We start from the raw sequence: 17,135 nt of genomic DNA, 5'->3' as shown, positions 1-17,135 counted from the left end.
TGCTACTGCGCCTCCAGTCCCAGCAACAAGGAGCAGCACCTGCACCAATGTTTTGCCTGTAAGGACACAATAAAGGTCCCCATTTGGCTATCTTTTGTACTGCCTTTTTCCAGTAACAGTGATTGTTTGATAAAAATATAATATCTGTATTTCTTGCCAGGAGGAATTTGACCAATGTCCACGTGTTTTGATGTCGCCTGTAGCATCCGGATCCGGAGACGCTTCCGTAAGTTATCTTACTAACACATAAAGCTTTACAATTGCTAGCACAACTCTTATTTATTTCATTTCTCGCAGAACGATCCTTGTCCAGCCCCTGGTTCTCCGGCCCTCACATGTGGATCAGACACATACATGGACATTCTGTCAAGTACTCCCATCAGTTATGAGGTATTAATTTGTAGAGATCTCTGTTCAATAACTAGGAATAATAAGATAGGGTGGTTAGTTCAGCCAAGTGATACATGCAAGGCAAAGAACTTCCTAGAACTTAAAATGCATAGAAAGTAAAAATTGACTGATTTCTACTACAAACAACAACAAATTAGTCCAGCGATGTCCAGCCGGCAGCCTTAATCAGCTTTGATATAGCTACCATGCATGTCTATTTCTCTTGGTTTAGAAAGGTTAAGCTCACTTACCTTGGTAATTTTTTCTCTATTTTTGTTTTATAGTTCTACTATGTATGACTATTATTATATGCCAACATAATTAAAAAACATGAATGACTGTTTTGCATTTTCAGACAGGCCAGAGTCAGAGTGATGTTCAGCTGCCTGTAGTATCCCCCACTACCTCTCACAGTTCACTGGACTGCACTTCATCTGAGGTGCTCGCAGAACAATCCACTACACAAAGCCGGGTATCCCCCAAGAAGGGCAAAAAACCCCACAGAAAGAAAGAATCATGTATCAACTGCCTTGTTTTGCTGAGTGAAAAGAAAAAACTTCGAAGGAAAGTAAAAATTGGACAGTCTCGACTAAAATCAGTTAATCAGAAAATGGAAGAAAACCAAAGAAACTGGGCCAAAACATTTCAAGGAATGAGCCAAAGGCCACAGTTAGTATCTTCAGGTGAGCCTTATATTATCACAGAACACCACAAGGCCAATCAATACATTGTAAACACAACAACAGACTACATGCAGATATAAAGTAAACACAATATACTTCAAGCCTTTAACTGGTTATGGTGCAGTTATCTATTTTATGAGTTAATGTGTTAAAGTTTTGACTAGCAACATTTATTTACTTATTTATTTTTATTATGGAATACTATGTGGCTCACAGCAATGTCCCTACCTTCCCTAATTGCAAGGGTGTTCTAGCAGTTGAACTTATACAATTTCCAGTTTACCCTACACTTTTTCTTACAAAGTTTGGTTAGAAGAGGAGTCCCCTTCCTCACATAATGTCCCGGAACTGTCATAGGCATGGGTATGGATATCTTCTAGGACAGGTCTAAAAACTGTAATGTTATTCCTAGGAACTCAAACTAGTGAAGATGATTTGTTTGACACTAACACACCTGAAGCACCAACAGAGGATGTGATATATAATAATGATGCTGACGAAGATGCGGCAGTTGGGGAGGGAGAGCAAGCAATGGATGTTGATGAAGGGGACCCATTGTGGTCACCTGACATTGAATTAGATGCCACTTACATGAAAACTGGAGACGATGATGACAGTGAAAAGGGTGAAAAACCAAGGTAAGAATTATGCTACGGTAACAGCTACTTTTCAAGTAATACTATTAAAAGCACTTATTGCAGTTGGTTTTTCTTGTTTAAGACTGATTACCACCCACCCTGCTTTCTTTTATTTTTCTTTTAGGTTGACTTGTGAGGGAAAGAATGTGCAACAGGAACCAAAAGGAATTGTCTTCTTATCAAAGTTACTGCTCCTATTCCAATACTGCCACCTGTGCTTTGCCACAAGTCCTCATATCAGTGTGTCACAGACAGGGACAATGATAACGATTAAGACAACTTGCAGCATGTGCCAGGGAAGTTACGTTTGGCAGAGTCAGCCGTATCTCCTTGGAAGGTTTCCTCCTGGAAACCTTCTGTTGAGCTTCGCAATCCTTTGTGCAGGTGCTTCTGTTTACAAAGTGTTGTTGGTGTTCAAGCACATCGGGATGCCTGTGTATTCCCAACCCACTTATTATTACCATCAGAGGCATCTCCTAATATCATCAATAATGAAGTTTTGGCGCAACTACCAGGCTCAGATTCTGAAAAACTAAATGGTAAAGAAGTTGTGCTTGCAGGGGATGGCCGCCACGACAGTATGGGCCACTCAGCAAAATATGGAACCTACACCATATTTTGTTGCACTGTGGGCCTCATCATCCATATTGTACTGATCCAGGTACCAGAAATATCAATTAGTATTACTAATAGTAATTTTATTTCAATAACTTTGCAAAATCCACAAATTACACCATGTTTTTTTGTGGATAATACAACTATTGCATGTTTCACAATGTGAAAATTTCTGTATGTTAACAGTGTACATGTAATTCAACATGTCATGGCACAATGAATGTTAAAATTGCCAATTGAAACTGACTGTTCCTTTGGCCAATCAAACCGGTAGCAGCAGCAACATGGAATTTACAGGCCACCAAAAGGCTTTTGCCTTCCTGCTTGGCACAGGCATGATTATAAAGGCCTTTATTTCTGATCGACATATGCAAATAGCCAAGTGGATGCGGGAGACTTGTCCAAAGAAGTGCAAAGAGCTGGGGAAGCCTGTAATTGACCACTTCTTTGACCTATGGCACATTAGTAAAAGTAAGATTCATACCAGTCTGTGAATACTACATACACTAGTGCTAGTTCTTTACTACTGTTTTCCTGCTAGGTCAGCTTAATACAGAGCAAGTGCATATTATGAATATATTGGATCAGGTGGTAAATTGAACACATTTGAGAAAAACTAGAATTTTTAACACTTTTTGTACAGTATCACATGGAAAGCCTTACTTTGCACTCATTTTTTCCCTCCAAAATAGAAATACAGAAGGCTCTTATCAAGTTAAGCAAAGAGAAGGGGTGTGAGGTAATTGGGAAATGGCGGAAGGCATGTGTGAGGCACTTGTACTGGTCAGTCACCTCAACTATGCCTAACCAAGGGGAAGTCATACTGGCAAAATTTCAGTGCCTTTTGTCACATATCATCAACAAGCACAAGGAGCTTCCAAACCGTTTATTTAACAAGTGTGCACATGGTCCAATCACCAGCCCTCGTGTTTGGTTAGCAAAAGGTACTTACGGCACTGTGTTTGAACATCTTTACTGATTCATGAATGCTCTTGTGACAGTTAATGACTTTCACCATCTAGAAAATTCACTCTTTTTTCACTTATGATGTTTAGTAGAAACAATTCAGGTAATGTGGCATAAATAGTGGAATGCAATAACAATGTACATACAGTATACTTGTGTTCTTTATATGTGTTCATTATATGGCACCAATAAAGCCATGTACATGTATATATGTATTTCACAGGGTCAGTCGCCTATGAAAAACTGTGTGAAGTACTTTCCCAGGCACCTCTGTTGAAGGCAATTAAGAAGGCTTCTCCAGTAGCACAAACAAGCTGTCTTGAGGGTTATCACTCTGTCGTGAATCAGTTTGCACCCAAGATGCTGGCTTACTCTTACCTGGGGATACTTGCCAGGTAAGAACCTAAATTAGTTGTGTGGCCTGAAAGAAATGGCCAACAGTTGCAGTCTAAATGCTGGTTCACTAGTATTGTTGCCACAAAATGTTTACTGATTTTTCAGGCCCTTAAATAATATTGCTGCTTTAGAATAATTCTAAAACCACCGCACTGAATTTTTTTATTTATTGTGTATAATCAATATTGACATTAGCTATCATATCGATATCAGTCTTGCTGGGTGTCGAGACAAGACAGAAAATAACAGCACACTAGTTCTTGTCATGATGTCGAAATTAATATTATAAATCTGTGAAGCCAGTTACATTGAACAGTAGAAAAGCTGCTACAGATAATAATAACTATTGTTATATTCCTAGACTTTCACTCAACAAAACGCGCACTGTGATTGGTTGATTCTTGTTCACCTGCCTCTGATCAATTCCTGACTGGGATACAATTCCACAGTTGATGCCTGCGCCGGATACAACATTTGTTTCTTTGTGGGTTTTGCTGTGATTGTTGAAGGGAAAGTCTAAATATATAACAATGCACTTGATTTCTGGTCCCTCCGGAAACAAGTTGGTTTTGTTTTCCCTTGAGTCCTGATGTTTCCCTTGACTTTGTCTCGGGAAACATGTATCAGAACTCTCTGGAAAAGAAAACTAACCCTTTCCCTTGGGACCATACATTAAGTGTATATTATTAATCTACAATGGGGGTTATTTCCTTAACAGCTGTTTACTGTGCATTTATTATAATACTTTTTTCAGGACCATCCTTTCTGCCATACATTTTAATTACAACCTTCAAAGAGAGGCACAAGTTGATGATCAAGGCAATCCAAAGCTAAAGGTGACATATGCAAAATTCAAGGAGGGTGAAGCCACTGTGAGAGAGGTGAAAGTGGAGCAAAGTTATGGTAATTAAATTTAAAGCTGTCTATTATACTATATTCTGACTATCAGAAAACTAGTGGTGATCACGAAGTACATTTGGGGGTAGGGGGAGGGTTACCTCTGAGCAGTACTTTTCCCAAGCCAAACACTGCAGTTGATGTAAATATGACCAGAAACTAAGTCTGCGCACAATTTTTTTTGTTTATTGAAATTTTTTTTATCCCAAGTCTGAAGCATTTTTTCGTTAAATCACTCAACCCCTACACCTTCAATACATGTAAGAGGAAAAAATAATATTTATTCATTAGTATTATTGACATTCAGGCCAACTACTCTCACTAATGGGCTAGCTCGACTAGAGTATTGGAATTTACATTTCTTTTTATCATTCACAGTGCATCTGGAGCTCTATTTGTTACTTATACATTCATTATGAAGAAAGCAGTTCACCATAGGAACATGTAACATTCATACTGTAATCTAAAATTGTCCTATGGATAGTAGTTCTGAATGACTGTGTATATTAATTCAGTTTTCATATTTATATTTCCATAGATTATGTGTCTGAAATATATGAAACCCTAATTTCAACACCAAGGGCAGATCTAAAGTGTATAAAGGATGAGTTGAACGGACAGATTCCTGAGGCCTTACACACTATGCTGGCAAACAAAGAGACAAGTGAAGATGCCAAGGAAAAGTATAAGTCAAGGAAAGGAAGGGAGACACTGATATGCCCTCCAACTGCAGAACTTGAGGAAGTCGCCCAGCCTCCCACATCCAAAAGGAAAGCACCTGTATGTAAAAAGTGTGGCAAACCAAGAAAGGGACATAAGAAAGGGCAGTGCAGCAGCTAGAGGAGACATTCTGACATTCTCTCTGCATGCCACTACACAGTCCCCTTGCTGTTTTCATATCATTTTAGCAACCAAAATAATTGACAAAAGCAGAAGGCTAATCAATACTCAGTGAACATAATTTTTTGATATAATCAGTTTGAAGGAAACGTCCAAGTCGCGTCCAAAAACAGGAACATTGATTTTTGCCATCAACACCTTAACTTATGATTTCTCTGTATTCCAATACTATAAATTACATTTTGATGTCATAAAAATGCTGATGCATGGATATTACCAATTCAGACTGAAATACATGTTTTCATTCTTTTACCTAACTTCATTGTCTCAGAGGTTAAACATCAATGTTAATGGAATAGTTGGCATGTGTACACATTGGTTCAATGCCTTTGAGGTACTGTATGTAAAATGTTTCTTAACTGATACCTGCAAATACATGTAGTCAGTCTTCAGTTTCCTCCTCATAGCCCCGATATTGTTCTGCATTATTGGGGAAAGCTTTCCTTATAGCAGAGTAGACACAACTTGGGAGGGGGACTCTGTTGGAGGATCCAACATATTCCCAAACAAATCGCACAAATTGCCAGTAGGCAACAGATCTATGGAATCTAGATATTGAAAAAGAACAATGCCATGGTAAGTAATTTTTACATGCAAACTAATGAATCATCCCAATTTCAAGGAAAATGCGTTAGATGTACATGGACCAAATAGCATAATTTTCTGCAAATTATGATATCAATTTATGAAAATTAAAATAATAACAAAAGATCACTAAAACGATAAAATGGAGGCAGGGTTATGAAAATCTACAGGTAAGTTCTAGATAATTAATATACAATATCCGTCTAGTACTTTCGTAAGTAGTAAGAACAACTGAAATGCCACAAACGTTGCCAACAAAACATAACTAACATAAAAAGAGTAAGTTACTGGGACTTCACATTTTGAAGAATCATTTTAGCTACACGAAAACAGACTCACTCATTTTCAGCTGCTCCTAGTTGAGTCATCGTGGTTGAATAAGACTTGTTCCGTCTTGTTTTAAGTCCCACTCCAGCAGTCTGCAATGCCCACGTGTTTAGGCAAACAGTATCAAAGCCTGAATGTGTTGTAATACAGGCGCCTTCCATATCTATTTCCTCCATTTTTTCCGAACAGCGATCAACTTCCGAACAGCATCTGCACTCATCAGGCTTGACAACAAACTCCAATGAACAGTTAGAGCATTTGCACCTGAAAGATTGCAACATTCCAATGGCCCGCGAATAAGTTTCACAACTGTAGATAGCAATACCGAAGGTAAGAGAGCAACTGAACATCCAGCAATAGCCTCTCGCGATCCGACTTGTAAAGTGAGTAAGTTTAGATAAATTCTCGCAATAGTCAAAAGAAGCAAAGAGAAAAGTAGTACAGACCAAGTTCCAACATCAACTTCACCAGAAAATCTGCTCCAGAGCATCTCCTCTTCCTCTTCTTCGATAGCAAGCTGCTCTGCATAGCTGGCTATCTCTTCTTCGGTTGCAATCGGCTCTAAACTGTCGTCATATCGTTCTACGTCCTCAGCTGTCGAATAAAAACTTTCAGAAGATTCAGCCGAAGACTCTGATCCACTGATTGAAGAAGTTTCGGAGAAATATTCGTCAGAAACGTCGGACATTTCCTCAAACTGTTACTCAAGAGCCTACTAAACAACACTGAAATCAACAGCGAGGGTTGAGAGTCTGACGTCATGATTGATGCATTCCGCTGCCATTCCGCGGACTCAACTGGAACACGATTTCAGTAATGGCGGACAGATTTCCAGCGATTTCATAGCAAAAATACCGTACCATAGAACGCTTGGTTTGAAGTTTTTTCCATCCTACGATCCACTAGTGAACCCAAATAGCCATTTTCAGTTGAAAAATATTGGAAAAGAAACACATCATTTTTCGTTTTAGGGGCACTTTAAGGGTGTGTGTAAACATCTGGTTTGTACTTCTATTAGTTTTCACACCATTGCTTTCCATAAATATGCTTTCAAACTAAACTGAGAAGTATCAAACAAAATCTCAACCTGCGCTTTATACTTTGTACATTTAAGTTTAGGTATACTAACACATATGATCATATAAACATTGTTGCTATTGCAGTCGCGACCTTCCGTGACGCGTGACAAATATCCTGCCACAATCTCAGCTCACTATCTCAGCTATCTATTAAATCTCATAATAGCTATCCCAGCCGCGAACCTCTCCATAAGGGCCACCCTGGGGACAGAGGAAAGTGGCCGTTGTAGAGAGGTGGCTATTATGTAGTCTGCGTTGCAAAAAAGGTCTCCCTCCTTCCCTGTTTTTAAATCGTCCGCTACCTAGGCTACCGTTATGGAGAGGCAAGGATATAAATATGACACCTATTTTTTCGAGGTTAGGATATTTTTTTTCTTTAAAAATCGCTCATTGTAGCATGTCAATACGTAACACAATCAAAATATATCAATAAAACAGGAACAAAGACCAACTACGCACGGTTTGGATCAATTTTGGTGATCCTTTACAATACAATGTACCAATTGGAGTTTTGTACGCACCGTTCATCTGTTGATTCATTGTCATGGCCGGCCTCTTACGAGTTGAATTGGTTGCCTGTTTAGCAAATTTTTCGACAGTTGGTCACTTTTGAGAACTTTCACTCGGATCACTGTCCTTCTTTCCAAAATAAAATCACCCACTGAACGCTGCGAACTGTTTTCTCCGCCACTATTTTGAACATTCTCCAAACTTTTGGAAAGGTCAGAGCCTGGGATTGCGACAATGATGTCTTTCACTCTCAACCCATGTTGTTCATCTTCTCTCTTACCGGTCAGTAGGTCGACTCCTCAAAAGTAATCTTGTGCATACTTATTCCCCTCTTGGTTCGGCAGTATTGTCACATCTTACTGCACATACCGTATCTTTCTTTTTGGCCCCCTCTCGCTCTTCAACACAGCGAAATCTGCCCGGAATCCGGAACTCCACTTTATTTTTAAACCGGTCACATGTTCCTTAATTACGTCATCTCTTCTGCAATCAGGGGCGCATAAATTACAAGACCCTGCTTTTAGAGAAGATTTAACCCTTTTGAAACCCACGCATGGCTTTCCGAGTCTCTTGACAATATCCGCTGTCCTGTGATTAGGTATCTGGGTTGGTCACGTGCGGATAGCAAAATAGAAGTTACTTCTCGCCTGTCTCCGAGTAAGAGGTCTCTGTATAAGAAGTCTAGCACCTCCATGTATGTCTTCTTTGTACCCCCCCCCCCACTCCCCCCCTCCTGGGAAGAAAGAAGGGAAAAAAAAGGAAAAAAAATTATGAAAGGCCCGGACAAAGAGCACGTGCGAATCAACTGGTTTCCGAAGAATACCAGCTTCTTTTACAAACAAAAATGTTTGACGATCGCAAGGAACTTAGTATAGAATTCTACGTGAAAAGCCACACGTTTCACCCGAGAAACAGTCGCTTCTATCTTAGCTAGCCCGGATACCGTGCGTAGATTATTCATGTTGGAATGAAGCGAATTTCGCAATACACCGATTCCAAAAAAAAAAAAACGGAAGTTGCATGCAAGCGAGTCTTAATAGCCCTCAGCTTTCAAAATGACGGACGAAATGTTGGGGAAGAACGAAAAAATTCGAATGTATGTAGGTTAGAGCAACTTGTCTGGAGCAAATGTGGTAAGGAAAAGAAAAAGAGTTGGACACAAGTGTTGGGCGGCTGCAAAACTCTAATAATCGAAGCAAAAACCGACCTGATTTATCATTTCCACGACTGATTTTCCTTCGGACAAGCCAGATAAACAAAGAAGGAAAAGGTGGGAAATACTTATGAAACGTGGAGATGTCTATTTTACCTCGGTACGAAATAATTTCTGTTGTTCCGAGCACTTCTTGTCAGGTGATTTTAAACTGAGTACACTTATTGAAACTGGGAGCCGTACCCTCGGTTTTCCCCTGCACAAAACTTGATGAGGAGTCTCTGTGTAGAGCGAAAAGATGCGAGGCATCTGAGTCTGGCAAAGAAGAAGTGAATACAGGTCTGAATACCCATCAGCTTCAATTAACTTAGGAATTAATCAGTTTTCGTGCCTCTGAGGTAAATAAAAAAAGTTTCCCAAAAACAATTGTTGAAGCGTCCTTTGGGTAAATTAGTTGATCACTTCAACACTCCTTGTTTGGTTACTTCTCTCTTTATTTCCACTATCGATGACTCCCGTACAATTCTCGCAAAGTTCTCTTACTGCCACTCTCGACTGATTACAGCAATTACTACGGCTACGAGGAGCTAACTCGTCACGTTCCTTTTAAAGGGACAACCACGTCATCGATCAAATCAATGTCAATCTGTCAATTAGGTTAGCGTAGTGTCATGCGCAGTTCGAATACGGTTCTATTGCGACTGCGCACCAAGCTACTTAGCATATTTTCCTTCGAGGTTATCGAGGTTGACTAAAATTTTCTACCTTGATTTTAACGGACTATTCTTAAGTGGTGGACCTAAATAAGGTAACGTGGGCAATATAAAAGTTCCAATCTCCGTTCCCACCGATTAAAAGTTTAGGATAACACTAAGTTAAAAGATAAAAGTTGTTGTTAAATATTTCATACAACATAAGTGTTACAAGGTTTGCAAACTCCCAGCTTCGTGGGCGGGATTTCCAGTTAAAACTATCCATCTCATTAACTGGACGTGCTCTTGGTACAAACATCCTCTAACGAGGTGCCGGCGCTATTGTAAGGAATCTTTTCCCTATTTGGGTCGAAGTGTGAAGTAGGAATAAACTAGTAGTAATCAGAGATTATGAAAGTGCGTTCGACGCTTTCACTTTAATATATATATACCGTAAATAAATGATTTCACTAGCTGACTTTCAAACTTTGTCTATTGCTAAAATCAACATTTTTCAGCAGCAACCGAGGTTTTACAGTCAGATATGCATAGTGTCAAAGTCCATGCTAGTGAAGAGGTCACGATTTGTTGATACGTTGCGTGACGCTGCCAGTTTCTGTAGACTCGCAAGTTTCATGGTTTTAAATTAAGCTAGCATTTGCAAGCGCGTGCTCGTTTCGCGTGCTCGTTTATCGTAAACAAACTCAGTGCGACTAATTCGAGTATTTTCCCTGATGAATAAAGTAGTCTTATGGATCTTGCCTTCAGAGTACTTTTCGACCGATTCCGAACAATAAAATTTCGACCGGATAAAGCCTGAGCTATCTGTCGCGACTGGAACAAGAAGATCTTTGAGATCTTACAACCGCGCTTTTAAAAGTTAACTGTTTGGGTAGCATGAGTGACCCGAAGAAAAAAAAGACGAAAAAAAAAACATCGGTTTTGAACCTATTTACAGCAAATTTGGCACACCGGAAGCTGTGAAAATTACTCTATTTCCGGCCATCATTTCTCAGCTCTTTTCGTCATATCCCCCCCTCGGGAAGGTTTTGTAAAGTTAGCGAATTAGTATCCAAGCCACCGTAATGGTGATTGCTGTCGGCGAAATGTTTATTTGCTAAAAAATTGCGGCCAAATCTTTCGGAGATGGAAGTAAGGATACAGAAAGTAATTTGGGGCCAGTTGCTGGCTTGTAAGGCTGAAATCAGCCAGAAGTAAGGTTTTTTTTAACTTGAACGTAACGAAGGCCACGCGGTGAATAAATTATCGGCTCTTCTCACTGTCTCGTTCTGTTTTTTGGTTCGTTCTCTTTTGGAGCCCGCCGAGATCATTTTTTTCGTCTAAATAACCTAAGAAAAGCTCGAAAAAGATGTTCCTCTTCAATTTTCAGCTCTCAGGCAATAATCCTGGATTTTTTTGACCGAAACGTAGGTTCACTGGTTATGTTAATATGTTTCGGTGGCTATGGGCGACCGTCGCTTCCTTTGTCGACTCAAGCAGTGAAGCGAGGTTTTGTTCGATTTCGTTGAAATTTTAATATGATGAAGCTGGATTGTTAAGGAATAGATTTTACTACTACCGATATGAGGTAGCTATTAACGCTAAAGTGATATATCGCTTCGAAGTCAGAGTTTTGAAGAGAGTTTCTTGCAAAGCGTGAGTTCGGCGTGACTTTGTAATCTGAGATTTTTGTTGACCCTGAAGAAACAAGGTTTGGCGAATAAACATTACAGACTGCGTAATTCAAAGTTGGCCGAGTCGAGGTCTGCGTCTGGTCTCCGGGTAGAACATGAACCGTGCTCGGCCCATGGCCACGCGGTTAACTAATCAACAAATGCAATCAAAATGTAGCTGTTCCCACGGTCACCATCCCAAAGTCAAGTGGTGTTAATAAACAAGGACAATTCCCTCAGATTTCGATAAATGCTACCGTCGAAGCGTTTAAATTCGCCAAAATCTAACGCTGAGAGCACATAATAGCGAAGCGTACGGCGACTGAATGGAAAGAAGTCAAAGAAAGACGAGTCAAAGAAAGACGAGCTCACATGGCCTGCTCACATACTCACATGTTCGCCACATGTCTTATCACATGTCTTAGCATTAAACGGTACCAGTTTACTGGCCGTGACATGGCCCTGCAAAAATCAAGCGGGGTGGCCATTTTGGTGTCCTTACAGGAATGTGGTTTTCTCGGCCTATAACCGTGCACAGGGCCACCAGATCTGAAGGCCACAGGTCAAAATTAGGTTTGCGTTCCACTTCGTCGAACGTAATTAATTAAACATCGCTATCAAACTCCTTGAAAAGGTTAATAAAAAGGGCAAGGTTTGACTGAAAAATTGGACAGGAGACAAAAAATAAGTTAAGGAGTCTAACGAGACTAATTCCAAAAAGAGCGCTTCCAAAATCTAGATTTTAATTTTCATTTCATTTTCTCGATCGATACCCGCGGGTAAACAAACGAGTTGCTGGACAACGCAGCTGAACCGAAAACATGTAGTGCAGCAACGGTGCTCGCAGAACATGAACGTACCAAGGCATCCTACAAAGAATCGGCTTACAAATTATTTAAGTAGATACTACATTCAAAATAGTTAGATTACATGGCATTATTTCCAGTGTAACAACAGTCAAGCAATTTACACATATTTCGCTGAAGAACTAGTTCCTAGGAAACGCAGCACCTTTGTACACATCAACAACGATAAGAAAGGCAACATTTTTTAAACACCTAAAATATTCCAATATTATATTTCGAATGACCCAACACCTATTTCTTAAAACATTGCCATTAACTTTTTGCCCAGTTTTACAACGAATAAATATGGTTGGGAATTTATATCTTGCTTGCATTTTTATTGTTTTACACAATGTTGAATGTGAAAGGACATTAGTGATTTAAATACAGCTATTGATGAATTTTGAATCTTTTCTACTCGCTTAATATTTCAGGTTTACTATTTCAGAACTAGTAGTGTCAGATAATTTATTGCATGGGCCAATTTTCTGTATTTGATGTTGGGGAGCCTGCCCATTATTTATTTACCTGAAGTTTTTTAGGCTGAATTTGAAGACATAAAGTGCAGAATAGACTGCAGACAGATAAAAGGCCAGACACCCAAGACCTGGAGATGCAGAGTGAACTAATAGAAGTCTGACAACACATTTTAAGGCCTTGTAGGAATTTCTCTAATGTCAGGGATTTGATAAACAGCGTTTACTGGCAAGCAAGAACGTTATAATCTTCATCCCTTCTATGCCACCAAGTAAATCAGAGCTGACGATAATTTTCTAAGGAAGACTGTTTTTCAACCATGAACCATGTTATTGCAGAACTAAAACCCTATGTGACATCCCAATCCCTAACAAGTATTTATTATGCACTTATATATCCCTATTTAACTTATGGTTACGTACTGTGGGGTAATAATTACGAGGCTCCATTGTCACAATTGGTGAGACTACAAAACAAAGCTATTAGAATAATCAACAATGTGCCACTTCGTGATCATATTACTCCCCATTATGTAAACCTTGGTCTCATTAAGCCTCCTGGCATTGTTAAACTATATACCTGCCAGCTACTATATGACCACTTAATTGATGAAAAACCGTCTAATTACACCTTATCTCTGGTATCTGAGCAACATAACTACGTTACTCGAAGTGCAACCCTACAACACTTAAATCCCGGTTTCTCCAGAATAAATATAAGGAAATTTTGCCCCACTGTTATTGGATGTTACTACTGGAATGACCTTCCTTTATCTATACGTAACTTAGCGACTAGAAAACGTTTTAGAAAAGCACTCTTCCAGAATTATTTTGCTCAGTATTAATTAATTCATACCTCTTCCTGTCCTATGTTAAGTCAACTTTTTTACCCTAATTATTATTGTCAATTAAATAAGGGCATCTAATTAGCTTGCTATATTTTTGTCCTTTTCAATTTCTCCTCTTACTCGTTTACTTTATATTTATCTTTGTAATTTTAGAATGGAATAAATAAATCAAATGAAAAAAAAAATGAAAAAGAACTGCAAATGTAAAAATACAAGCTGAAATGGCTATTCGGAGAATATATGGATGGCATATATTTGATGGTGTAATTCCACTAAGGTTGTGTAGAGTTGTTAATCAACCCTGGATAGTGAGCTATTTGCTTGTAAACTGGCAGAAAAATTAGTTATCTAATAATTCTTGACACCTTATGTTTAATTTGTCATTTGGTAGTGAATGAAAACAGAGTACACGATATGATATTGTTCATCAGTGGCAATTAAATATTTGGTGATTTCCACCGTAATGAAATTGTACATTATGCGGCTTCATGTTCTATTTTCTGGGTGTAACATAGAAGGACAAATGGTCTGGTGTATAATTTGCTAATAACATAGAAGTACAATTGAATTTGACCTCATTGAGAATTTCCTACATTGTATGATCTTATAGATTCCCAATTGTTTTGAACTATTTTGAAATATTCACTCAACATTCCCAGAGAAAAACTAGAAGTAGCTGAGTTCTCTCATATTAAATGCTGGACAAACTAATTGGAACTTTGATATACATTATATATTCTGGCTTTAGCAATACTCACATCTGGTATTAAAGGCCATCTCTAAGCATAAGCCAGTTCATATATAATATATGTATCATAAATTGTTCAATATTCTTAAGTATCTCCTTCCACCATTCTATGTCCAAGGCAATTTGCTCATTAAAAATTCTCAGTTACTTCTAAGAGGGTCTTCCAATTTATAGCCAGGACATTCCGAAGTCTGCTCATAATAAAGAGTAGTTGTTGTACATTGCACTTCATAAACTGAAGTAAATATGACTCTTGTTTACTTTTAAACCAGTGTCAAACGTCTTGCATATTGATTTTGTAAGGCAATCTTTCAGGGTTTCGCCATCCATAACAATGACATTCTTGGCTTCAATGATGATTTCATGGAGATTGTTCTTACTTGGGTCTGTAACCAGCTCAGCTGGGGAACCCCCAAAATTTCCGTTTTCTCTTGAAAAAAAAGAAAGCATTTTGTTACTTGCACCTTCGTCTATCCCTGTTGATGCATTATTTCAATGTACTTGTCTTTTACTAGTTGTTAATATTCTAGGCCATCTTTCATGGTTTGTGGCTGACAGTCTTTGTTACACTGCGGTACACTTCTTTGATAATTTTATTGGTGATTTCACTAATGAATCTGCTTTGTGATTGCGTCCTACCCTGTAAAGCATTTATGCTGTCACTATACCGAACCCTTGTTTGTACCATTCTTGGCGAGTAGATGGTGGTCTTGTTTGATACTCTGATTAACATCTTTTGAACTGAAGGATTTGTCTTATTCTCTCGCACCGATTGTTAATTCATTAAGAGAGATCGGATGTTCTCTAACTTGAGAAGACTGAAGTCGTCAGCGGAAAATGAATCAGCCGTAGGAAATTTGTTTACGTTTGGATGTCCTGTTGCAATATTCCCGATATCCGGAACAATTTTTAAATTTACTTCCGTATGTTCTTTCGAGCGCTTGCTTCTGTTTTTGTTTTACTACTTTAAGCTACTTTAGCTTTAGTAAAGCTATTCTTCGAGTCAGGATCGTAGATTTTTAAAATTTTCATTTCATTCAGATTCTTTTTCCTAAACCGACCATGAATAAAGTTCTCTTAAGCAATAAAAATGGTGAGAACATGTTGTTTTTTCGCATATTAGAGATCGAGACAATCGAAGGATAGCCTGCAGTGCAGGCGTCTTATTGGGGCGAGTTAGCGTTACAACCTTGCGACCGCCTTTTTAGACCGCCATGTTAGACCGCCATGTTAGACCACCTTGTTAGACGGTGGGGGATGGGGGAGGGGGAAAATGAGAAGAATTTTCTTCGCTCCACCCCTCCCCTATCCTTCCTCCTGCCTATCATTCACCCCCTTGGTAAAACTTTCTTTCTCTCCCAAGTCTTCCACTGCATGAAAAATTCAAGATGGCGGCTAAACTTTTTACGATGTGAGCGCTCGCTCGAAAAAATCTCGCCTGCTCTGCAGGCTAATCGAAGGATGGCAAACATATCTTTCCAAAAGTTCCTTGATTTTGCCACTTTAATTTATACGGAGCCAGAATCTCAATTGGCTGAGTGACAATATTTCAATCTCTTCTTCGCTCACACTGACGCCGGGAATATCATCAGAAGAGAGATTGACTTCACTTCTTCGTTCGCCATGTTGCTTTGAATATTTACCGCGAGGGCTATTAAGCCTCGTTTCGGTGCAACTTCCGGTTTTTTTTCTGGAATCGGTGTAAGCGTTATGCGCCGTGACGTCATAGTGAATTCAGTAGCGTGTCAGCTGATTGTTGACTCCCTCTTCTCGATCGTGGTATGAAATAATTTTGGAATCGATTTTTCCGCATGTAAAGATGGTTAGGATGCTCAGTCGCCGTGGCTGTAGCCCATTATCTTTTGTTAGACATCTTCGCTTTCGGGTATTCGTTATTTTGTTGGGCATTGTAAGTCTGACATCCTTGGCGCTTGTGTTTCGCAAATCGATGAGTCTCAATTCAGCTTTCAAACTTCGATCGCCTTTCTTGTCTGAGGAAATTAAAGATGTTTTAGTCAAGGATAATGTTAGAAACAGTAGCAAAGGAGTAGAAGATCTAGATGTCATGAAAACTGATGTTGCAAACAGCAGCGCTGCTTGCAGACTTCCTGTTCTAGATCCATTTCACTCCAGCGTAATTCATTTTACGAAAGATCTCGGCAAACTGCGCTGCAGCGGTGTGAGTTATTCAAGCTTCGAAAACAACGTGCTTCGGGTTGAAGGAGAAGGCGTCATTTCGGCACAGTACAGAAAAATCGATAGGACTCCAGGAAAAGATTTTGGTGTTGTGCTTTCTGATCCAGTTGCAGTACAAAAGACAGGCGAACGTACAGGTGCGTTGTTAATTAACTATGAAGCCCTCGCGTTGCTATGTTGCGAAATATTTAGTGGAGTTAGGTTAGCCAGGCTGCCTTTATTACGGTGTGCTATGCTACAATGTGGAAGGAAACTAAAAATAGAAGATAGAAACTAAAGAAATTGCCAGGGCTTGAAGTTAGAAAATATGTTCTGTACATCTTTTGGATTAAATTTGATACGCGCCGTCACGAACATGCTTGTTTTCGGCTAGATTCAATTTCCCAGTCTAGATTCCATCTTATATTGCCCAAACAAAGTAATTAAGCCGCACATAACACTCGTTAACAAATTTATTTAACTCGGCCATAAGTAGCGAAGAGGACTTGCTTCAGTATGTGTGTTAAAGATGAATTGTG

At 39.2% G+C, this 17,135-nt stretch overlaps 2 protein-coding genes and 1 pseudogene across 6 annotated transcripts in view; 2 read left to right on the top strand and 1 right to left on the bottom strand.

Annotated features, from left to right (window-relative positions):
• The window catches only part of LOC145499291 (uncharacterized), a 189,210-nt gene that overhangs the window by 158,214 nt on the left and 13,861 nt on the right, over positions 1-17,135 (top strand). The window contains exon 2 of one of the 3 annotated variants that reach the window (XM_081478791.1): positions 15,563-16,754. The exons of 1 other annotated variant lie outside the window; for it this stretch is intronic. In XM_081478791.1, the coding sequence (XP_081334917.1) occupies positions 16,241-16,754 (514 nt within the window). In that variant the 5' untranslated portion in view covers positions 15,563-16,240. The remainder of the gene's footprint in view (positions 1-15,562; positions 16,755-17,135) is intronic. One more of the 3 variants, XM_081478790.1, reaches the window with a different exon arrangement.
• On the bottom strand, positions 107-7,363 carry LOC145499926 (uncharacterized). 2 transcript variants are annotated; one of them, XM_081479443.1, is made up of 4 exons: positions 6,844-7,363; positions 6,410-6,661; positions 5,852-6,033; positions 107-421 (listed from the first exon to the last, which is right to left on the bottom strand). In XM_081479443.1, exons 1-3 carry the CDS (start codon positions 7,083-7,085, stop codon positions 5,868-5,870), a joined length of 660 nt encoding a protein of 219 aa, XP_081335569.1. In that variant the 5' UTR covers positions 7,086-7,363; the 3' UTR covers positions 107-421; positions 5,852-5,867. The 2 variants fall into 2 exon arrangements, with proteins under 2 accessions (XP_081335569.1, XP_081335568.1); XM_081479442.1 differs by lacking the exon at positions 107-421 and having other exon boundaries at positions 4,839-6,033.
• Positions 1,454-4,794, top strand: LOC145499925 (uncharacterized; annotated as a pseudogene). Its single transcript, XR_014051007.1, has 6 exons — positions 1,454-1,711; positions 1,836-2,371; positions 2,583-2,797; positions 3,019-3,270; positions 3,516-3,687; positions 4,443-4,794. The product of XR_014051007.1 is annotated as an uncharacterized LOC145499925 (transcript).

Source organism: Orbicella franksi, chromosome 10 (assembly GCF_964199315.1).
Source record: "Orbicella franksi chromosome 10, jaOrbFran1.1, whole genome shotgun sequence".
Classification (NCBI taxonomy): domain Eukaryota; kingdom Metazoa; phylum Cnidaria; class Anthozoa; order Scleractinia; family Merulinidae; genus Orbicella; species Orbicella franksi.
This window is presented reverse-complemented; position numbering and strand designations above follow the sequence as displayed.